Source organism: Acipenser ruthenus, chromosome 16 (genome assembly GCF_902713425.1).
Source record: "Acipenser ruthenus chromosome 16, fAciRut3.2 maternal haplotype, whole genome shotgun sequence".
Lineage (NCBI taxonomy): Eukaryota > Metazoa > Chordata > Actinopteri > Acipenseriformes > Acipenseridae > Acipenser > Acipenser ruthenus.
Genome location: NC_081204.1, coordinates 16,673,944 through 16,697,998, shown reverse-complemented (window position 1 = coordinate 16,697,998; position 24,055 = coordinate 16,673,944). Strand labels below are relative to the sequence as shown.

Here is a 24,055-nt window from a genome sequence, read left to right as displayed (position 1 = left end):
TCTTATCAATGCTTCTCCTTCAGTCCCCATTAATATACACGTCAATCTTACTTTCCTTCAGTCCCCATTAATATACACGTCAATCTTACTTTCCTTCAGTCCCCATTAATATACACGTCAATCTTACTTTCCTTCAGTCCCCATTAATATACACGTCAATCTTACTTTCCTTCAGTCCCCATTAATATACACGTCAATCTTACTTTCCTTCAGTCCCCATTAATATACACGTCAATCTTACTTTCCTTCAGTCCCCATTAATATACACGTCAATCTTACTTGACTTCAGTCCCCATTAATATACACGTCAATCTTACTTGACTTCAGTCCCCATTAATATACACGTCAATCTTACTTTCCTTCAGTCCCCATTAATATACACGTCAATCTTACTTTCCTTCAGTCCCCATTAATATACACGGCAATCTTACTTTCCTTCAGTCCCCATTAATATACACGGCAATCTTACTTTCCTTCAGTCCCCATTAATATACACGGCAATCTTACTTTCCTTCAGTCCCCATTAATATACACGTCAATCTTACTTTCCTTCAGTCCCCATTAATATACACGTCAATCTTACTTTCCGGTCCTTCGATCTATGCATGGTGCTGATTTAGTCTGAACCACACATGTTTGTATTGTGTTGTTTGTACTTTGCAATTGTCATTTTATTGTTTTCCAGCACCCATTTGTAAATGAGGCCTATGTCTCAATGGGTAAATCTGGATAAATAAATGAAGCATTTTCCTAAAGTAGAATGAATGTATAATCCTGTTTCCTAAAAGGAGAAATCCAAGGTCAGCAGCAGCTTATCCCCTAGGAGGAAAGATCTAAACCAGCTGTGTTTCTACTCCTTTCTGCAGCTCTACCCATCTAAAGGAACTCTGCCATCCCTGTGTTAAACTGCAAGCCCCCAGCTTACACTGAACCATGCTGAACCCCTCAGTTTTGTATTGTGGGGCTGAAGGAGCATGCATAGAGTAGTTCTTGAAAATTCTGTTTCCCTGTATCCTATGCACTCAGAGACAGAGGGAATGTCCCATACCTTACAGATGTGATCCCTTAGTGTTCCCTTCTCATTGAACATTCTGATCACTAGGGCTGAGGACTCGCTGGCTGAAGCAAAGGTGACGGGGTAAATGTAGGGATGCTGGAAGAAACAAGTATGTCAGTAACACACCCCAATACACAATTACATTTAGAGTCGGTCAAGTGAGAAAAGGAGATCACCAGGACGTACATCCACTGTATGAATGTGTAGAAATGTAACCACATTTCAATTGAAAGCAGGCCTTGCAGCTGACATGGGGTTTGCAAGCTAGTGTCCTGGGCTGGGAATGTGCTGGAAAGAGACAGCCCTGCAGGGTCACCTCCGAACACTGCCAAAAACATGAACGGACGTACCAATCTGATTCTACCAAATCTGTGGGCGTCAACGCATAACACAATCACTCAATCATTACTGACTAAGGTCACAAGCCTACTGGAATTGTTTGATTCCAAAGGTAAACTGCAGCCGGAGCAAAGTAATTCACTTACTTGCACCTTGGACTTGAAAAAACTCTTCAATTGAACAGCACACCTCAACTACCTGAACTGTGTACCTGACTATGACCAGTATTAGTATTGCATTGTCGCAGCCACAACACCCTGCTGCTGCATGTAGGCAGCAGCATGCCTGTACACATTTATCAGAGCTGCAACCTGATACTGTAGTCACCCTTGACCTCATTCTGTGAGACTCCAAGGAGCTCCTATCACTATATCAGCTAAATGGAAACACCTGCAATCTTGAGTAAATGGACCACCGCTCACATGACAGATACTTGGATATTCAAATCACCCCAAACATCGACCCTGTAATATATAACAGCTGCATCTCCCTGTTGCACGTCAGTTTTAGTCCAGATGGGACAGCAAAACAGCAGTTTGAACTGACTGACGGACGTCTGCTTGGATGTGCTCGTTAGCAGATGGTTCTGTATCCAAGACGAGACACATTAGACACATGGCCCTACACCCTAGTTCCAGTGTTGTGGCAGGTGGTTCTATTTTGTATTGTTTAAAAGCTGCAATTCCTATGTCAAATTCTCAAGAAAGCAAAGGCAATCTTTCCTTCATAAGATTAAAGCACACCACAGAAAAGTGGCTGGTGATGAACAGAAAGTGAGAAAGCGAATCAGCCCTGTCTTTTTGTATCAGAGATACTTGTTTACTGAATCCACAAAATGAGGCAAAACCACAGTAAACGTGGCGGGAGTCCTGGGTTCATTACGGGACCAGCGCAAAAACATCTGCTGCACTGCATGATGAGCTTTCAGGTATTAAGCCACTTCACTTTTTTAATATAGTTTGTTCATGTCTGGACTTTCAGTGAATCGAGAGAGAGAGAGAGCGAGAGAGAGAGCGAGAGAGCGCGAGCGAGAGAGCGTGAGAGAGAGAGCGCGAGAGAGAGAGCGAGAGAGAGAGCGTGTGTATGAGCAGACTACTCTACACCAATACAAATTTACAGTTTTAACCAGCCTTGTTCTATTACCATTCAACTCATTATCAGAGACTTACATTTGTACTCTCACAGTGGTTATGAAAATGGAAGTGTAACAATGCAATAAACTCACAGATAAAGTGGGGAGCAGCTTCATTGCAGACTGCAAGTCTTTATCTGACAGGAACTTATCAGGTCCCAGGTCAGCCTGCAAACATTTCAGAGATACACAGTGTCACAAAGAAGCCTTTACCCTAAAACATTCAGGAGCTTCACATATTTAAAGAGCATGCAAGTCTGCTTTTTTAATAACAGTGGGACAGACTCTCAAAGGTTTTTATGACTAAGGTCAATTTACTCAATTGATGTGTGAAAGTAAAAGCTCACGGTGCCTTCATTAATGTGTGCCGCTGTGCTTTATCTGCTAATGGAATTTAAAACTGATTTCCTGGCAAAGTTGCCCTTGTTTTTTGTACAGTGTTAGTTCAGTTAGCATGGTTCTTACTATCCACAGCTTCAAACACTGCACTGAAGCAGTCGAGTCAAGCAGACAAACACTGGTCTTTATTTTGTGGTTCCAGCTATTGAAATAACAGCATCACTCTTCCATTTGCATGTAGGTCTCACACAGGCAGGGTAGCAATTCACTCATGCATAAATAGCAACAGAAATAGCAATTCTCTTGTTATAGCAAGCATGTATTCTCATGGAAAAAAACAATACCTGCTACCGGACCAATTTAAAGAAAGCCCTCAGTTTGCATGCCTTCATTTGAGGGAGTCTGAAGATATTCTCTTCACTCCTTCAATTTTTTTTCATTTTGTTGACAAACCTTCTATATATCCTCAGTACGTTTAAATAAAGATAAAGTACTATTTGTAATAAAGACCAATGTTGTCGTGTTCTCTTTACACTGCACGGTTTCTATAGAGACCAATGTTGTCGTGTTCTCTTTACACTGCACGGTTTCTATAGAGACCAATGTTGTCGTGTTCTCTTTACACTGCACGGTTTCTATAGAGACCAATGTTGTTGTGTTCTCTTTACACTGCACGGTTTCTATAGAGACCAATGTTGTCGTGTTCTCTTTACACTGCACGGTTTCTATAAAGACCAATGTTGTCGTGTTCTCTTTACACTGCACGGTTTCTATAAAGACCAATGTTGTCGTGTTCTCTTTACACTGCACGGTTTCTATAGAGACCAATGTTGTCGTGTTCTCTTTACACTGCACGGTTTCTATAGAGACCAATGTTGTCGTGTTCTCTTTACACTGCACGGTTTCTATAAAGACCAATGTTGTCGTGTTCTCTTTACACTGCACGGTTTCTATAAAGACCAATGTTGTCGTGTTCTCTTTACACTGCACGGTTTCTATAAAGACCAATGTTGTCGTGTTCTCTTTACACTGCACGGTTTCTATAAAGACCAATGTTGTCGTGTTCTCTTTACACTGCACGGTTTCTATAAAGACCAATGTTGTTGTGTTCTCTTTACACTGCACGGTTTCTTACCCAACTTAAGACTTGCCGCTCTTTAGGTTGATTTTTACTTTTGATTAAAAAATGTCTCTTCCGTATCCTCCAGCCTAAAAACAGGAATGAGAAACAGAGCACATATGAGACGGTTTACTCCTGCATTAATCCCAGCTCCCATCAGACTCTACATGAAAACGAGTTATTACCAAACAGAGCACATATGAGACTGTTTACTCCTGCATTAATCCCAGCTCCCATCAGACTCTACATGAAAACGAGTTATTACCAAACAGAGCACATATGAGACTGTTTACTCCTGCATTAATCCCAGCTCCCATCAGACTCTTCATGAAAACGAGTTATTTCCAAACAGAGCACATATGAGACTGTTTACTCCTGCATTAATCCCAGCTCCCATCAGACTCTACATGAAAACGAGTTATTACCAAACAGAGCACATATGAGACTGTTTACTCCTGCATTAATCCACAAGTTATTACCATTGAGAAGAATATTTTCTGGACAGTTTTAAAAAGTCTGCTCTTTGTCTTCTCCGTAGAGTAGATCACAGGTCATTACAGTAAACAGCACACTACATGTAGTCACAGAGATGGATTGCATTGTTCTGCTGCTATTGAATCCATTGTAAGCAAACACAGCAAAAGCTTTCATTTTCACACACACACAAATAGAACACGCTTTTTAAAAAAAACATTGAATACTGCTTTTCCCATGTTACTGAGTGTGTGAATGGATGGAACAGTGGATAGAGAGATGAGTCCATACACACCAACAGATACTGTGGTTTTACAAATACTTACCCATTTCCTTTAAAGGTTCCACTACCTCCCATTTAGGGTCAGACCTGAAGAACATAGACACCTGCTGCAAGGCTATTTCTGCAAAACAGAAGGGGTAGTAGTGATCGCGGTGCTGCTCTGAATGCTGCTAGTGATCGCGGTGCTGCTCTGAATGCTGCTAGTGATCGCGGTGCTGCTCTGAATGCTGCTAGTGATCGCGGTGCTGCTCTGAATGCTGCTAGTGATCACGGTGCTGCTCTGAATGCTGCTAGTGATCACGGTGCTGCTCTGAATGCTGCTAGTGATCGCGGTGCTGCTCTGAATGCTGCTAGTGATCGCGGTGCTGCTCTGAATGCTGCTAGTGATCGCGGTGCTGCTCTGAATGCTGCTAGTGATCGCGGTGCTGCTCTGAATGCTGCTAGTGATGGCAATGCTGCTCTGAATGCTGCTAGTGATCACGGTGCTGCTCTGAATGCTGCTAGTGATCACGGTGCTGCTCTGAATGCTGCTAGTGATCGTGGTGTTGCTCAATGCTGCTAGTGATCGCGGTGCTGCTCTGAATGCTGCTAGTGATCGCGGTGCTGCACTGAATGCTGCTAGTGATCGCGGTGCTGCTCTGAATGCTGCTAGTGATCGCGGTGCTGCACTGAATGCTGCTAGTGATCGCTGTGCTGCTCTGAATGCTGCTAGTGATCGCTGTGCTGCTCTGAATGCTGCTAGTGATCGCGGTGCTGCTCTGAATGCTGCTAGTGATCGCGGTGCTGCTCTGAATGCTGCTAGTGATCGCTGTGCTGCTCTGAATGCTGCTAGTGATCGCTGTGCTGCTCTGAATGCTGCTAGTGATCGCGGTGCTGCTCTGAATGCTGCTAGTGATCGCGGTGCTGCTCTGAATGCTGCTAGTGATCGCGGTGCTGCACTGAATGCTGCTAGTGATCGCTGTGCTGCTCTGAATGCTGCTAGTGATCGCGGTGCTGCTCTGAATGCTGCTAGTGATCGCGGTGCTGCTCTGAATGCTGCTAGTGATCGCGGTGCTGCTCTGAATGCTGCTAGTGATCGCGGTGCTGCTCTGAATGCTGCTAGTGATCGCGGTGCTGCTCTGAATGCTGCTAGTGATCGCTGTGCTGCTCTGAATGCTGCTAGTGATCGCTGTGCTGCTCTGAATGCTGCTAGTGATCACGGTGCTGCTCTGAATGCTGCTAGTGATCGCGGTGCTGCACTGAATGCTGCTAGTGATCGCTGTGCTGCTCTGAATGCTGCTAGTGATCGCGGTGCTGCTCTGAATGCTGCTAGTGATCGCGGTGCTGCTCTGAATGCTGCTAGTGATCGCGGTGCTGCTCTGAATGCTGCTAGTGATCGTGGTGTTGCTCAATGCTGCTCTGAATGCTGCTAGTGATCGCTGTGCTGCTCTGAATGCTGCTAGTGATCGCTGTGCTGCTCTGAATGCTGCTAGTGATCGCGGTGCTGCTCTGAATGCTGCTAGTGATCGCGGTGCTGCTCTGAATGCTGCTAGTGATCGCGGTGCTGCACTGAATGCTGCTAGTGATCGCTGTGCTGCTCTGAATGCTGCTAGTGATCGCGGTGCTGCTCTGAATGCTGCTAGTGATTGCGGTGCTGCTCTGAATGCTGCTAGTGATCGCGGTGCTGCTCTGAATGCTGCTAGTGATCGTGGTGTTGCTCAATGCTGCTAGTGATCGCGGTGCTGCTCTGAATGCTGCTAGTGATCGCGGTGCTGCACTGAATGCTGCTAGTGATCGCGGTGCTGCTCTGAATGCTGCTAGTGATGGCAATGCTGCTCTGAATGCTGCTAGTGATCGCGGTGCTGCTCTGAATGCTGCTAGTGATCGCGGTGCTGCTCTGAATGCTGCTAGTGATCGTGGTGTCATGGGACCATGTTGATTTTTAGAAGAGTAACAACCAGTCCACACATACTCTATCCAAGCCATGACTTTCCACTATGGGATACACAAACTGTCCTTTTATTCACAGTAACCCATACCCCAGGGCAGCTTGTGGATGTTAAAGCTTCAATTTAATAACAGATTATTATGCTCATTGCTCTACTGTTTTAAAAACTTATTTTAAATGCCTTTACTCACATCACACTACTTAGAAAACACAAGACAAAGGTTTAACTGGATTTAAGTTTTTGTTGTTCAGTTTTAAGCATTACATCTATACAACCATATTAGCAAAGAGTATTATACATACTAATACACCCATTTTTTCTATGATGTTTTGTATGTATTACTTATATGCCTAAGCATTTTTTTGGAAGTCCAAAATGAGTGCTTACTTGAACTTTGAAACTAGCTTCATACCACACGTGTGGGTGTTTTAAAACATATTTACTTTTCATAGTTCAATGACCAGCTTGTAGCAGTGTGACGTCACAATTACAGCTTCTTCAACCTTTGAATTATGAGCAAGTACATGTTTAATGATACATTCTTCCCACCTGTGTAGTTTGCTGAATAGCTGTTGGTGTCCAGGAACTTTTTAACCAGCTCGCAGCCTGACAGGATGTGGTGCGTGGTGATGAAGTTCAGGTAGTTCTGAAGTCCCTTCTGTCTCTCAGCAATGAACTCACGGTCCATATTCCCAATTAACTTCTTGGGTGGAAGAGGCAGACTGAGGCCCGAGATCTGTGAAGGAAACACAAAGCTGCTATGAGAACGCAAGAAACTGCAAGAGATACACAGGATGAGAACGCAAGAAACTGCAAGAGACACACAGGATGAGAACGCAAGAAATACACAGCATGAGAACGCAAGAAACTGCAAGAGACCCACAAGATGAGAACGCAAGAAACTGCAAGAGACACACATGAAGAGAACACAAGAAACTGCAAGAGACACACAGGATGAGAACGCAAGAAACTGCAACAGATACACAGCATGTTGAGATTAAGAACGTTAGAACATAAGAAAGTTTACAAACGAGAGGAGGCCATTCAGCCCATCTTGCTTGTTTGGTTGTTAGTATCTTATAGATCCCAGAATCTCATCAAGCAGCTTCTTGAAGGATCCCAGGGTGTCAGCTTAAACAACATTACTGGGGAGTTGGTTCCAGACCCTCACAATTCTCTGTGTAAAAAAGTGCCTATTTTCTGTTCTGAATGCCCCTTTATCTAATCTCCATTTGTGACCCCTGGTCCTTGTTTCTTTTTTCAGGTCAAAAAAGTCCCCTGGGTCGACATTGTCTATACCTTTTAGGACTTTGAATGCTTGAATCAGATCACCGCATAGTCTTCCTTGTTCAAGACTGAATAGATTCAATTCTTTTAGCCTGTCTGCATACGACATGCCTTTTAAACCCGGGATAATTCTGGTTGCTCTTCTTTGCACTCTTTCTAAAGCAGCAATATCCTTTTTGTAGCGAGGTTACCAGAACTGAACAGAATATTCTAGATGAGGTCTTACTAATGCATTGTAAAGTTTTAACATTACTTCCCTTGATTTAAATTCAACACTTCTCACAATATATCCGAGCATCTTGTTGGCCTTTTTTATAGCTTCCCCACATTGTCTAGATGAAGACATTTCTGAGACAACATAAGCTCCTAGGTCTTTTTCATAGTTCCCTTCTTCAATTTCAGTATCTCCCATATGATAATTATAATGCACATTTTTATTGCCTGCGTGCAGTACTTTACACTTTTCTCTCTTAAATGTAATTTGCCATGTGTCTGCCCAGTTCTGAATGCTGTCTAGATGATTTTGAATGACCTTTTGAATGACCTCTCGCGGTGCTGAGAAAGGTGCCAGCGTCTCCTCAAAGGAAACGTCTTGTTCTTCTCGTGTCTGGCAGTGCTGTGGAGCAGGGGTGGGCTCTTCCATCAATGACTAGCCTACAAGCAGCTGCAGCTCCACTATACAGTTGTAAGTCTGCACAGTATCTATAGAGTATCTAACAGGGAGATTTCAGGGTTAATCATTCTGTACTGTAGGGGAATATATGGAAATGACTGTTAGGAGTTTCAAGGTTTTCTGAAAGGTGACATGTCATGTTTCTGTGGATTAAAACTGCGTGTGAGCTACAACAGGAGAGGATCCAATCCAAGCATAGAGATGCAGTGTTTCCTTGTTCAACGGCATAACCCACCCACAACTTCAAAATGCTCAATCACAATTCAAAGCGGAACATTATACAACAGAAACAAACTAAACAAAAAGTGTACTATACAAGTTTTACTATGACAACATCAATTAGACTTTCTAAAGGGTTCCTACATGTTTCAATGAAAGGTCTTTTGAATGGAACAGCATTTACTCATATTGTTTTTGAGTTGTGCCACAGAACACGCCTGTGTTGGAAGAGTTGAACCCTGGTCAGCTCAAAATAAATATGTTCCTCTAAAGGTGAGCGTTTGACAGTATTTTGTGCCCTCCTCATACATAACCATGAGGGATCCTAATGCTAATATTCAATGACTCCACTCCCGCTGGCACCTTACTCTCAGGCTTGGTTTGGGGCCCACAGACAGCTCTGCACTGGTCAATGTGATCCTGCAGGATGAAGGAGGGAAATCTGTTGGGTATAAGTTTACCGTATCGTGTTTCAGTAACCCTTTTAAAAAGGTTTTCTATCACTAGCTTGCCTTTGTGTCAGCAGTCATTATATTCAACATGTAACGCAAATTAAATTCAGCACAGCAGTTAGCTGGCCATAGTGAATAATAAAAAAATAGTCTGCACAAGAGCTGTTCTGATGACGCCCTCTGCTGCAAGACCCAACCTGGAAAAAAGACACAAAAACCCTTCAATATTTGCCTATAGCCAGTGAACTGTGATCCTCTTGACCTCAATCTTCAGTAAAAAGATTAAGCAGCACTTGGAGTGGACTGGCTTGCTGTGCCCCAGCCTGCAAGGTTGCTAAGCGACCGTGACAACGACTCAGCGACTCAGCGTGTCATAAACAAATAAAAGCATGTTGAGAAGCTCAGTGCTGAACCACTACACACAAGGGAAACACTGTCAGACACTTGCACTCTGCCCAAATCAACAGAGTTTACTTTGTACATGCATATTGTAGCTTAACCTAGAATTCGAATAAACATTTCTAAAACACGTGCCGGTTTTATATGCATTTCCAAGAGTTATAATAAAGAGCTCTTTCATTAAATCTGGAATCCAGAAACAATAATAAGTGGAAACTTTGAGGGCAGTCTGAGAGACAGACAGACAGACAGGCTCAGCACACAAGGGTCCCCTAAACATACACACAAGTAACTACAATGCCCTGGCACATGGAACAGACTCAGAGCTTACCTGTAAATTATTGTTCAGCATATCAAAGTCACTGTATCTTCTCAACACCTGACAAAAAAAAAAGCGCACACGATTTAATATACAAAACAATGCTAGACAAAGACATTGGAAAGCACAAATCTTCTCAGACCGATAGCCAGGGGCTCACTGAGAAAAGCAGCAGCTGGAGCTACAGAGAAAAACAGCCACCCCTAACCCTCAGGCAGGCAGGCAGGCAGGCACAGGGGCAGCCTGTGGGACTCCCTCAGCATGGAGAGTGCGCCTGACAGACAGATAGGCAGGCAGGCAGGCAGGCAGGCAGGCACAGGGGCAGCCTGTGGGACTCCCTCAGCATGGAGAGTGCGCCTGACAGACAGATAGGCAGGCAGGCAGGCAGGCAGGCACAGGGGCAGCCTGTGGGACTCCCTCAGCATGGAGAGTGCACCTGACAGACAGATAGGCAGGCAGGCAGGCAGGCAGGCACAGGGGCAGCCTGTGGGACTCCCTCAGCATGCAGAGTGAGCCTGACAGGCAGGCAGGCACAGGGGCAGCCTGTGGGACTCCCTCAGCATGGAGAGTGCACCTGACAGACAGACAGACAGGCAGGCAGGCAGGCAGGCAGGCACAGGGGCAGCCTGTGGGACTCCCTCAGCATGCAGAGTGCGCCTGACAGATAGACAGACAGACAGGCAGGCAGGCAGGCAGGCACAGGGGCAGCCTGTGGGACTCCCTCAGCATGCAGAGTGCACCTGACAGATAGACAGACAGACAGGCAGGCAGGCAGGCAGGCACAGGGGCAGCCTGTGGGACTCCCTCAGCATGGAGAGTGCGCCTGACAGACAGACAGACAGACAGGCAAGCAGGAAGGCAGGCAGGCAGAGGGGCAGCCTGTGGGACTCCCTCAGCATGGAGAGTGCGCCCGACAGACAGGCAGACAGACAGGCAGGCAGGCACAGGGGCAGTCTGTGGGACTCCCTCAGCATGGAGAGTGCGCCCGACAGACAGGCAGACAGACAGGCAGGCAGGCACAGGGGCAGTCTGTGGGACTCCCTCAGCATGGAGAGTGCGCCCGACAGACAGGCAGACAGACAGGCACAGGAGCGGCCTGTGGGACTCCTTATTCAGTAAGAAGTAAAAAGAAGTTCACTTTTACCTGCCAGCTGCTCTCCGTAGATACACCTCTCTGAACACGGATAATGTATTCCTTAAAAGAAAAGAAAAGATCCAGTTCATTGCTGAATTCTGTTACTGTACAGCATTTCTTTAATACTCTGCAATACCACTCAATAAAATCTATGCTTCCTCCATGTCCTCCGAGTCAGGTGCTAGGTTTCTGGAACACTTTTAGACAGCAGGGTTGCCTCAGTTCATACAGTATAAAGTGCTGGTTATAAAACTCTCTCACACAATGGAAAAGCTAAGCATGGACAAGACGTGTATCAAACTACAGGGTGGGGAAGCTGTGTAAAGAATTCAAAACATAGACTCAATAATGGAAACAACAGAATTTAATTTCTACCACATAAACCACCAGAGGGGAAATTGTAAATAAAAAAGTGTGGTACTTCCCTAAACATACAAACAGAGAACAGTACATTATTTTAAATTTCAGAATTTCTGGAAATGTTTTCAGAACCTCTAATCTTCTGATGCTGCGGGATAGTAAGAAGAACTAAAACTCCAATCTCTTCATTTATTTGCCTATCAACAGTTGTGTTGCTTTTGGTTTTCTACTGGTACTTTCATCTTCCTGGTGTCCCTCCTTCTAAAAAAACCTATTTAAAAGATATCTTGCCCCAATGTACTGTAACAGCTTGGGTTTTAGGGTGGGAGTATCTCACCTGACACAGTATTCAGCACTGCAGGTCTCTGCTCTCCTCTCACCTGACACAGTATTCAGCACTGCAGGTCTCTGCTCTCCTCTCAGCTGACACAGTATTCAGCACTGCAGGTCTCTGCTCTCCTCTCAGCTGACACAGTATTCAGCACTGCAGGTCTCTGCTCTCCTCTCACCTGACACAGTATTCAGCACTGCAGGTCTCTGCTCTCCTCTCACCTGACACAGTATTCAGCACTGCAGGTCTCTGCTCTCCTCTCACCTGACACAGTATTCAGCACTGCAGGTCTCTGCTCTCCTCTCACCTGACACAGTATTCAGCACTGCAGGTCTCTGCTCTCCTCTCACCTGACACAGTATTCAGCACTGCAGGTCTCTGCTCTCCTCTCACCTGACACAGTATTCAGCACGGAGGTCTCTGCTCTCCTCTCACCTGACACCCGATTTTTGTCTATTATTTAATATTTACCCGGTACTATTTTCTAGGAAATACACAATATTTTGATTAAAATGCTGTTTTATTTTGACTCTGACATTGTAATAAGCAGCCCTACAATAACGTTCAAACGTGGTTCTCTGTCACTTCACAAACACATTGTCACCTGATTATGTTGGCCAATCAAAGTCCGATTATTGTGGCAATTGCCGGGCGTGGTAACTACTAGCTTGATCAAAAACTAAATTTAAATACTTACACGAAAATATATTTATCCTGCTTTACACGTGCTTTAATAAAAAGAGAGCGCAGAATGACTGTGTTATGAGTTTGTCAGAGCGCTGTGCTTTGCTCTTCCGATGGCTTGCACCACCCAGTTCTGTCAACTTTCTTTTCTTTTTATGACTTCAAGGCGAATAAACCTGGCTTGTTTTGTGCTGATGTCATGTTCGTATCTGGTATATATTATTTCCGTCAGCACAGCGATTGCCCAAACGTTCTCAAAGTACCAGCTAACTTGGGAAAACGTGGCTTCGACTTGCACATCATACATGCCAGGGACATTATTAATCACAACCCAGCACTGGTAATCATCATATTCCACACGTGAAGTGTGTGTACACTGACATTCCGCCACCCCACTCCCTCCCTCCTCAGTTAAAAACAATGTTTACCGATGTTAGCCCTATTTTAATATATGTAAAATAAACTCCGAAAATCCCCGGATTTTTTTTTTTAAAGATTAAAACCGAAAACGCAGAACACTGTATAGCCACAGCAGTACAATCTGACAAACACATAACAAGCCATTAATAAATAAGTCAATGCTGCACTGTCAAGCTGTGCAGTCACAAACAGGAAATAAACCAGAAAACGACACTCGCATTTACAAACCTTTCACTCGTTTTGAACGGAAATTGTTCACAGTAGAGAAGAATATTCACGGATACTATTTGCCAATGTGTTTTATACAAACTCCATTATAATGATTAACAAGAATAAAATGAAACGAGTGGTGTTACATTACTATAGATATTGAGGCACAATCGATAGCTGTGTTCCAAATTTAATACGACGTGTGTGTGTGTGTCCACAAACTGCTCCATCACCGACGGGCTCTTCAAAAAACATATAGTAATATAATCAATATTCAGCCAGCAATAACACTGTGTCACTAACACCGCTGTCATATATAGCTCTTGATGCAATGCTGATCAAAGCGGAACAGTGAACCATTGTAAACCCCATTTATACCACATTAGTGTGTAGCGGTGAGGTTAGTGGCTGCTGTGCTCCCTAAATAAACACAAGCGGGCTCTACCTGTGTCAGCCCCACCACTTCACACTGCCAGTTAATTAAAGCAATTCATCCTAACACCGAGGCATACGACTTTTCATTATTATTTCTACATGTCTTTAATTACATAAACTGCCAGCAATGTTGTTATTTTAGGGAAACAATCAAAAGACACCAGGACACTACATATAAGACGATGTTGCGAGGTTAGAGTGTACACCACCCGTCCAAAACTCGCTACTCCCCGCCGGCCTGGCTTTCCTGATCCCCGGGCTCGGCTCCACCTCTCCCCCGATTCACTCGCTTACCGTGTGGGACTGCAGGCTCTGGCTCGCCTCGATCACTGCGGTCAGCGGCACCGTGTCGTCCAGCAGGACCTTCCCCGCAGGGGGCTTCTCCATGAACGCCATTCCCAACCTCTGAGCTGAGAAGGGTAGCTGGGAGCAGAATCCGAGTCGAATTCAAGGAAGGACGGGCTGTATCACAAGGAATGACAACTCCTCTGACAAGCGAGAACGGCTCAGTGTCATCACAGCTGCGGCTGTGTCAGGGGCTGGGAGTAATACCGACGCACACGGTGTGGTCCTAGAGCCCGACACTCTCACACGCCAGCATCTGCTGCTAACTCGCTAACTCGCTTCACAGAGTACGGAGGCGCATTAGCGCTGTAAAGCAAAACATATTTATCGCGTTATTTCGCAATTGTGAGTTTAGCTGTTCTTATTCAGTCTCTTCATGTTGCTTTAAAATGGCTTGTATTAACGATACGACGTGTAAGACAGTCATGGCAGGATTTTCAAACCCAGTGTTATTGTATTGAACTCGTGGCATAGTAACGAGAGCTTTAGTAGCAAGTGATTTTCAAACGAAATGTATTAATTACATCAGTCTGTTAATGCTTTGAAATTGAGTCGATGAGGTTGTTAATAAACGCATCTCTCGTTAAAAACCTTAAATTGTCGGAGGTCAGGTACATCACTTCCTGTCACAACGACTAGATGAGGGAAACTCGTTTATCAAAATGCATGTTAATGTGAGTTTTGTAAACGGGCATTGAGATGGCTAAATAATGATTGGGAAGATTATTGTACAATTTGTACAGATGGGTCAAAAAATACAGGTAATGTGTTGCATGCATTTCCATTCAGCCCATCTTGCTCGTTTGGTTGTTAGTAGCTTATTGATCCCAGAATCTCATCAAGCAGCTTCTTGAAGGATCCCAGGGTGTCAGCTTCAACAACATTACCTGGGAGTTGGTTCCACACCCTCACAATTCTCTGTGTAAAAAAGTGCCTCCTATTTTCTGTTCTGAATGCCCCTTTATCTAATCTCCATTTGTGATCCCTGGTCCTTGTTTCTTTTTTCAGGTCAAAGAAGTCCCCAGGGTCGACATTGTCTATACCTTTTAGGATTCTGAATGCTTGAATCAGATCACCACGTACTTCTTTGTTCAAGAATGAATAGATTCAATTCCTTTAGCCTGTCTGCATACGACATGCCTTTTAAACCCGGGATAATTCTGGTTGCTCTTCTTTGCACTCTTTCTAGAGCAACAATATCCTTTTTGTAACGAGGTGATCAGAACTGAACACAATATTCTAGATGAGGTCTTACTAATGCATTGTAAAGTTTTAACATTACTTCCCTTGATTTAAATTCAACACTTCTCACAACATATCCGAGCATCTTGTTGGCCTTTTTTATAGCTTCCCCACATTGTGAAGATGAAGACATTTCTGAGTCAACATAAACTCCTAGGTCTTTTTCATAGATTCCTTCTTCAATTTCAGTATCTCCCATGTTGTATTTATAATGTACATTTGTATTGCCTGCGTGCAGTACCTTACACTTTTCTATATTAAATGTAATTTGCCATGTGTCTGCCCAGTTCTGAATGCTGTCTAGTTAATTTTGAATGACCTTTGTTGCTGCAAGTGTTTGCCACTCCTCCTATTTTTGTGTCGTCTGCAAATTTAACAAGTTTGCTTATTATATCAGAATCTAAAACATTAATGTAGATTAGGAATAGCAGAGGACCTAATACTGATCCATGTGGTACTCCACTGGTTACCTCGCTCCATTTTGAGGTTTCTCTTCTAATCAGTACATTCTGGTTTCTACATGTTCCCTAATCCATGTGCATGCATTTCCTTGAATCCCTACTGCGTTCAGTTTGAGAATTAATCTTTTATGCGGGACTTTGTCAAAAGCTTTCTGGAAATCTAAATAAACCATGTTATATGCTTTGCAATTATCCATTGTCGATTTTGCATCCTTACTGTACAAATGCCTTCCAGGGATATGATCACCACATTACAGGAGTCAGTACTATGAAAAAACAGGTACAGCATGTTGGAGGAGAAGCTCATAACATGACATATTAATGCATGGACAGGCAGTTCCCAAGACTCTTCAACAGTGCTGCACAAACCGATTATTCAGCTTGAGCTCTCCACAGAAATCAGGAGCAGACAATCAGGTGAGGGTCATTGGTGGGGATCAGGCTAATGTACCATTCCAGGTGAAACAAGTGAAGAAACAGCAGCTTGGATTTGTGATTGCTGCTTTAGATGCTGTAGAGAACAGCAATCCACACACATGTAAGCAGCTGTTTCTTCACCATGTTCAAGCATACAGTATACTGAACAACTTCTAACACATTTCCATTTATAAGAAATCCTGAAGAGACAAAGAACTGTTATCTTTCCTAGGACCTGCTGTACTGATAAGTGTTTGTATAAAATAATATAATCGACATGATTTCCAATTGTAATTCTATTGATTGTTTTATTATTGGACAATCATTAAGTTGAACACATTTTCCACACAGCTTTCAGCAAGGGGAAGCACAGGCAAGCTGTAGTAATACCAGAAGAATCTTGATAAAATCCTTTGACAAACTTTTTCACTAGCAGGGTTTCTCAATGTCTTCAATTGCTTCTTGTGAAAGAATTGTCATTTTCTTATGTTAGGTTACATTTTCTACAAAAACTAATCTAGGGCAAATTCACAGCCACCATCACTCCAACTGTACTGGTACTTATCTTACAGATACAGTTAATATTGAATTATCAAAATTCATTATTTTTGTGAAAGGAAAATAAAACCGTTAATGTTATTTAAAAAACGAATTTGGAATGCAATTAAATGCTCTTTTGCTGCTTGTTACTACGTTTGTAACATTATCAGTTAAAATAAGTAGTAAAATGCCTGTGAAGGATCACTGCGTTCAGACTGCCAGGTCTTGTGAAGGATCATTGTGTTCAGACTGCCAGGTGTTGTGAAGGATCATTGAGTTCAGACTGTCAGGTGTTGTGAAGGATCATTGTGTTCAGACTGCCAGGTGTTGTGAAGGATCATTGTGTTCAGACTGCCAGGTGTTGTGAAGGATCATTGAGTTCAGACTGTCAGGTGTTGTGAAGGATCATGCGTTCAGACTGCCAGGTGTTGTGAAGGATCATTGAGTTCAGACTGTCAGGTGTTGTGAAGGATCATTGTGTTCAGACTGCCAGGTGTTGTGAAGGATCATTGTGTTCAGACTGCCAGGTGTTGTGAAGGATCATGCGTTCAGACTGCCAGGTGTTGTGAAGGATCATTGTGTTCAGACTGCCAGGTGTTGTGAAGGATCATGCGTTCAGACTGCCAGGTGTTGTGAAGGATCATTGTGTTCAGACTGCCAGGTGTTGTGAAGGATCATTGTGTTCAGACTGCCAGGTCTTGTGAAGGATCATTGTGTTCAGACTGCCAGGTGTTGTGAAGGATCATTGTGTTCAGACTGCCAGGTGTTGTGAAGGATCATTGTGTTCAGACTGCCAGGTGTTGTGAAGGATCATTGTGTTCAGACTGCCAGGTCTTGTGAAGGATCATTGTGTTCAGACTGCCAGGTCTTGTGAAGGATCATTGCGTTCAGACTGCCAGGTGTTGTGAAGGATCATTGCGTTCAGACTGCCAGGTGTTGTGAAGGATCATTGCGTTCAGACTGCCAGGTCTTGTGAAGGATCATTGTGTTCAGACTGCCAGGTCTTGTGAAGGATCATTGTGTTCAGACTGCCAGGTGTTGTGAAGGATCATTGAGTTCAGACTGTCAGGTGTTGTGAAGGATCATTGTGTTCAGACTGCCAGGTCTTGTGAAGGATCATTGTGTTCAGACTGCCAGGTGCTTTTGGACGCTCAAGGCTGCAATGAAAATATGACTGGGCAGGATAAGGGTACACGGAGTCTGTTTGGAAAATCAGGCTTTGGATAACAGCTGTAATCTGTTTGAATTGATAATAATAGTTAACTGTTTTCTAAAAATGATGAACACACGAGACACCCTGCTTCACGCTATCTTTATTATTAACTTCCAAGGCTGCACACACCAGACGCGACAAGATTAATAGATCATGTACTTTTGATAAGTACCATTTACACCACAGGCAACACCATGGCGACACGAAATTAACAGATTTTGTCACGCAACAACTAAGGGATTAAGCAATCAGAGAACATCTTCAATGCACGTGATCCACCAGGTTGCTGCAGTATCCAAAATGACGGAGGAAAAAATAATACTGAAAAAAATACCCAGAGCATTATGACAAATATCAAAACAATTATAAAAAGATTAAGATTTGAAAGATAATATATGGGAGTCCATTTTGAAGCAACGATAAGCCTGGTATGTATGACTTATTGCCATATATGTTGAAATACCGTCAGAGTAGACACAGAAAAGTCATGTCACTGCAAAAGTATCTTGTCGCCCGATGACAAATCGAATCTGCTGTGTAGCGGCCTTCAGTCGACTTCATTGCCAGCTTCTGTCTAGCTCTGTTCAACCCCTGGCACCATTACCTTTACCACTCCTTCCATGACAATTTTGTCTTTTACTGAACATGAAACAGAAATCCAGGCGAAGGATCTGCGGATATGTGTGACCTCCGCTGCTGCCAGCACTGCCTCCCCCAGGTACAGGGGTGCTGGGAAGCGGATTTCTTGAGAGAGGAAGATGCTCCCAGGCCCAGGCATTTTAGTGCCCAGGACCGCGGAGATCAGTCCATTGATCAGCACACCATGCACAATCGGCCTTCCGAACGGAGTCGCTCTGGCAAAATCCTCATCCAGGTGAAGCGGGTTTGCATCGCCGGTTAACTCTGAGAACGCTGCAACATCGCTCTTGGTAAAAGCCTTGGTAAGTTCAGCTCTGTCCCCAACATGGATGTGTCTCTGGTGAAGGTTCTGGAACTGTAAGGGATCTGTGGAAACACTTAGCTGTGCTGGGTGAAGCGTCTGCGAGAGGCAATATAAACTTCTGAAGTTCAGTCCTTTCAAGGTAAAGGTCATTGCGGGGTTTCTGGAATGCACATGCAGTTTAGTCAAGCTTTAGTTCTCTGCTGTTACCAGACAAAGCTAAAAGAAATGGTGTGACCTGCAAAACAAAGAAAAAGAAGGGTGACATACAGACTTAGCTTCCTGTTATGGCTGAGGCTAATCTGTAAAACATAAATGTGCATATTAATGAAAGGGCTTCATCTGTAACAAAAAACTCCAATCAACAATTGGAATGCAACAATCTGCTTTAGAACCTAAACATACAGTTTCATTGGATCAAAAATCTGAAAAAACATAACATGCTATCATATGGAATTGTCAAAGTCCATGAACTAGCATCCTGTGTATGTGCATGATGAGAACATGGTAATGTGTAACACAAAGATGCAATGAGATCCTTAGTGGAAGATGCAATGAGATCCCTAGTGGAAGATGCAATGAGATCCCTAGTGGAAGATGCAATCATATCCCTAGTGGAAGATGCAATCATATCCCTAGTGGAAGAGGCAATGAGATCCCTAGTGGAAGATGCAATCAGATCCCTAGTGGAAGATGCAATGAGATCCCTAGTGGAAGATGCAATCATATCCCTAGTGGAAGAGGCAATGAGATCCCTAGTGGAAGATGCAATGAGATCCCTAGTGGAAGAGGCAATGAGATCCCTAGTGGAAGATGCAATGAAATCCCTAGTGGAAGATGCAATGAAATCCCTAGTGGAAGGCTCAGTGCACGCACGGCTTGTGGTTCTCTTTACCTGCACTACCCGGACCCCACAGGGCTGACCCTGATAGCCCCCGAGCAACGTGAGGGCGCTCCACAGTCTCACAAGGGCACTGCCAGGAGAGAAAACCAGGATGAAAGCCTATTGAGCAGCCTGCTAAACACAGCACTTCATGACAAGAATTCAGAAAGTCATTATCTTTTACTCGCAATCATTATTATTTACTGTGGAATACAGAATGAAAGTAAGGTGTGGTAAAGAGCTGGAAAGAGTGAAGGAGAGCACAGTAAATCACAAACAGGTATGGTAAAGAGTGAAGGAGAGCACAGTAAATCACAAACAGGTATGGTAAAGAGTGAAGGAGTACACAGTAAATCACAAACAGGTATGGTAAAGAGTGAAGGAGAGCACAGTAAATCACAAACAGGTATGGTAAAGAGTGAAGGAGAGCACAGTAAATCACAAACAGGTATGGTAAAGAGTGAAGGAGTACACAGTAAATCACAAACAGGTATGGTAAAGAGTGAAGGAGAGCACAGTAAATCACAAACAGGTATGGTAAAGCCATGTTGTTTTTGTTGCTGCTGAATCACTAGGGTCCTTTGAAAGATGCGTAGATGAAGTTCTGGGATCAATCAACTACAAGGGACTGTACAGGACTGATGGGCCTTTTCTTGCTCAGATCTTTTCTTTTGTTCTTGTACTAAACATACATCGGTTTCATTTTTTTCTAAAACAAACTAAAAAGCCGCACTGCATCCTTACCTGCTGTATACTCTAAGCACTGCGGATAAATGATCCTTACCTGCTGTATACTCTAAGCACTGCAGATACATTTTCCTTACCTGCTGTATACTCTAAGCACTGCAGATACATTATCCTTACCTGCTGTATACTCTAAGCACTGCTGATAAAGTGTTCTCTTCAAATTTTAAAACATCAAAGGGTAAGGCTGCTCCAATCTGCAGGAATTTTAATCAGAAAGAAAAAGGCATTAGTAGCAGATTTCTTTCATTTATTTCTATAAATTGTAACTACATACCAAGGTAAATTGGCATAACAACACAAATACAGTTGTTAGGAATATTTGGAACTAAATCAGTGTTATATTAATATTACAAAATTAAATCACCAGATTAAAATCTCATAATCTCTCTTTGTACAGAGCCTGTTATTGTTCACAGTGCTGATTTTATTCAGAACGAATTCTATCTCATGCAAATGCTTCTTTCAAGCATGCACTCCCATGGTACCCATTCTGAACAAAGGAGAATGATTCTTTCATGTTTAATGTTAAATGTATGTGTCCTCTCTGTGCATACCTCTCCATACAGCTCCCTGAGTGAAGAAATGATCAACTGCTTGAAATGGGCAGCATTGAGACGAATGTTTCCTCCTTCAAATATACTGGAAAGAAAACACAGGATGAAATTGAAGAGACACTCAACCAGCAGTTACATTCTACCTATTTTAGTAAAGAACATGCATGCGTTACAAAAGTATGTCTCCCCACAAATCAATGAAAAGGAAACACATGCCGTTTTCACTTGAACACTTGTAATGATTGTAAGTCGCCCTGGATAAGGGTGTCTGCTAATAAATAAATAATAATAAAAGGCAGCTTGTCAACGTGAACATCTGCTCTCTGACACAGTAGCAGTAGACAGGCCTGAAGTGTAAAACTGAACCTAACTGGCATTCTAGAGCCTAACTGTGACAACACTTTGGATTACCCTGTTATCTCAGAGCAGGGACACTGGCACAGGCAGGCAGTAAGTCTAGGAGGGTGCACCCTGTTATCTCAGAGCAGGGACACTGGCACAGGCAGGCAGTAAGTCTAGGAGGGTGCACCCTGTTATCTCAGAGCAGGGACACTGGCACAGGAAGGCAGTAAGTCTAGGAGGGTGCACCCTGTTATCTCAGAGCAGGGACACTGGCACAGGCAGGCAGTAAGTCTAGGTAGGATGCGCTTGTTGCAATAATGTTTTGGTCATTAACTTTTGCAAGATTTAAAAAAACAACCACTTCATGGGGCTCTAGTACTATTTTGGCCGTGACTCCAGCTGTGTTCATGCAGAAATAGTGAATCAATTCTGCGATGAATCAGCAACAGCCCTTGTCAAAATCTGCTCAGTTTGGCAAGGCTGTTTTTTGGTACATCTCTCCATTGTTCTTTTTAATGCACAGAACTGTGCCTTCAGTAACATGTTCCCCATACTCACAGTGAGATCTTCATGTAATGGTAATCAGAGGCATTTCTGAATACAAGCCTCTCATAAGTGGCAGTCTCTGGATCCTTTGTGTCATGACGCCTCATGCTATGTATGCAGTCTGCTGAAACACATTATACCGGATCACTAAAGTTGTATCATGACTTTGACGGGTTTGTGCATATTTCATATAAAAACACTACAACTACTTTAAAAAACGCCCATGTGATCAATCATATAAGAACGCGACATTGTTAAACTCGCACAAGGACCGGCTGAGAAATGGAACAGCTACACGTGTCCAAATGTTAACTGGGCTTGAGGTTAAAACAAAACACAAACCACAACGATCAAACATTAGTTTAGTTGCACAATACTGGTGTTGACATTTTAAACAACACGTACTAATTCTGGTCACCAACACTATGCATTGTCTATAGCAAACTGATACAAATATATTATAATTATAATTGTGACATTTCTAAAAGCATCACGTATCGTTCCTGCAAAATATTCAACAGCCGTAACTAGAAACATATAATATATATCATCTGTCATAGTAAGTAGCTACAGTACAATACATTAAACGAGATTTATTTCAGAGAAGAGAACAAACAATAAATGTACAGGCGTAGGGTTTACACCAAAATACCCGTGCAACTATAATGTACTGTTTCACAGGTAATGTGTACATGTAATGTACCATTTCACAGATAATGTGTACATATAATGTACCGTTTCACAGGTAATATGTACATAATATTATAATGTACCATTTCGCTTGATCAAAACTGACCTTTGTGGGTGCTGATACAAAACACGCATTTCAAAGGTACAATACTTCCGGTGTAGCAACAAAACCCTTCCCACCCAACTCCGTGACTCTGTAATACACAGTACCGAGCGCTAGTTTTCATAGACATATAGAACTAGGCTGTCTCAAATCGCTTACTTTGCACTATCTCCTAGACCTACATAGTGTAGTTCCCTTCGTCGGCAGTTTAGGGTGTGGGGCGCATAGCAAAGTTGTTCACTTTGGGACACACTTTAACGTCAGCATTCTGCGCTGTTACCTTTGACTCTCAAAGCAAACAGCGCGATTCTAAAGCGTATTTACTTAATATCTATTACAATGCATTTGGTGGAGTTGTCTTCTGTGTACTCTATTTGACTGTATTGATTGTTTGTGTTATTTCTCGATATAAAATAAATAAAAAGTATCTAAGAGTGAAGTTTCCAATTATTTTAAAATACATATGTTGTAAAGCTAATATGTATTAGTAACATAGCTACTGTATAACATATGTTATTTATATATTTATTTTCAGTAAGACATAAGAAAGTTTACAAACGAGAGGAGGCCATTCAGCCCATCTTGCTCGTTTGGTTGTTAGTAGCTTATTGATCCCAGAATCTCATCAAGTAGCTTCTTGAAGGATCCCAGGGTGTCAGCTTCAACAACATTACTGGGGAGTTGGTTCCAGACCCTCACAATTCTCTGTGTAAAAAGTGCCTCCTATTTTCTGTTCTGAATGCCCCTTTATCTAATCTCCATTTGAGACCCCTGGTCCTTGTTTCTTTTTTCAGGTCAAAAAAGTCCCTTGGGTCGACATTGTCTATATCTTTTAGGATTTTGAATGCTTCAATCAGATCACGACGTAGTCTTCTTTGTTCAAGACTGAAAAGATTCAATTCTTTTAGCCTGTCTGCATACGACATGCCTTTTAAACCCGGGATAATTCTGGTTGCTCTTCTTTGCACTCTTTCTAGACAGCAATATCCTTTTTGTAACGAGGTGACCAGAACTGAACACAATATTCTAGACGAGGTCTTACTAATGCATTGTAAAGTTTTAACATTACTTCCCTTGATTTAAATTCAACACTTCTCACAATATATCCGAGCATCTTGTTGGCCTTTTTTATAGCTTCCCCACATTGTCTAGATGAAGACATTTCTGAGTCAACATAAACTCCTAGGTCTTTTTCATAGATTCCTTCTTCAATTTCAGTATCTCCCATGTGATATTTATAATGCACATTTTTATTGCCTGCGTGCAGTACTTTACACTTTTCTCTATTAAATGTCATTTGCCATGTGTCTGCCCAGTTGTGAATGCTGTCTAGATCATTTTGAATGACCTTTGCTGCTGCAACAGTGTTTGCCACTCCTCCTATTTTTGTGTCGCATGCAAATTTAACAAGTTTGCTTACTATACCTGAATCTAAA

At 42.9% G+C, this 24,055-nt stretch overlaps 3 protein-coding genes across 10 annotated transcripts in view; all 3 read right to left on the bottom strand.

Annotated features, from left to right (window-relative positions):
• The window catches only part of LOC117411949 (PX domain-containing protein kinase-like protein), a 39,219-nt gene extending 24,972 nt beyond the window's left edge, over positions 1-14,247 (bottom strand). For 4 of the 7 annotated variants that reach the window (XM_058988943.1, XM_058988942.1, XM_058988944.1 and 1 more), the window contains exons 1-8: positions 13,891-14,244; positions 11,166-11,216; positions 10,034-10,081; positions 7,222-7,408; positions 4,788-4,865; positions 4,003-4,076; positions 2,622-2,696; positions 1,049-1,153 (exon numbers count right to left, since the gene is read on the bottom strand). In XM_058988943.1, coding sequence (XP_058844926.1) covers positions 1,049-1,153; positions 2,622-2,696; positions 4,003-4,076; positions 4,788-4,865; positions 7,222-7,408; positions 10,034-10,081; positions 11,166-11,216; positions 13,891-13,992 — 720 coding nt within the window. In that variant the 5' untranslated portion in view covers positions 13,993-14,244. Of the gene's footprint in view, positions 1-1,048; positions 1,154-2,621; positions 2,697-4,002; positions 4,077-4,787; positions 4,866-7,221; positions 7,409-10,033; positions 10,082-11,165; positions 11,217-13,890 lie in introns of all 7 variants that reach the window. The other 3 variants (XM_058988939.1, XM_058988940.1, XM_058988946.1) reach the window with 2 other exon arrangements.
• Positions 14,248-18,388: 4,141 nt separating this feature from the next.
• Positions 18,389-18,907, bottom strand: LOC131696514 (hydroxyacyl-thioester dehydratase type 2, mitochondrial-like). The gene has a single exon (XM_058989608.1). It carries the CDS (start codon positions 18,905-18,907, stop codon positions 18,389-18,391), a length of 519 nt encoding a protein of 172 aa, XP_058845591.1.
• LOC117412090 (ribonuclease P protein subunit p14-like) lies at positions 18,789-22,738 on the bottom strand. Of its 2 annotated transcripts, none has more exons than XM_034020083.3 (6): positions 22,623-22,738; positions 21,839-21,950; positions 20,939-21,023; positions 20,502-20,578; positions 19,650-19,728; positions 18,789-18,992 (listed from the first exon to the last, which is right to left on the bottom strand). In XM_034020083.3, the coding sequence occupies exons 2-6, from the start codon at positions 21,931-21,933 to the stop codon at positions 18,936-18,938; spliced, it is 393 nt and encodes a 130-aa protein (XP_033875974.2). In that variant the 5' UTR covers positions 21,934-21,950; positions 22,623-22,738; the 3' UTR covers positions 18,789-18,935. The 2 variants fall into 2 exon arrangements, with proteins under 2 accessions (XP_033875974.2, XP_033875973.2); XM_034020082.3 differs by having other exon boundaries at positions 21,839-21,947; positions 22,623-22,737.
• Between the last annotated feature and the right edge of the window lie 1,317 nt (positions 22,739-24,055).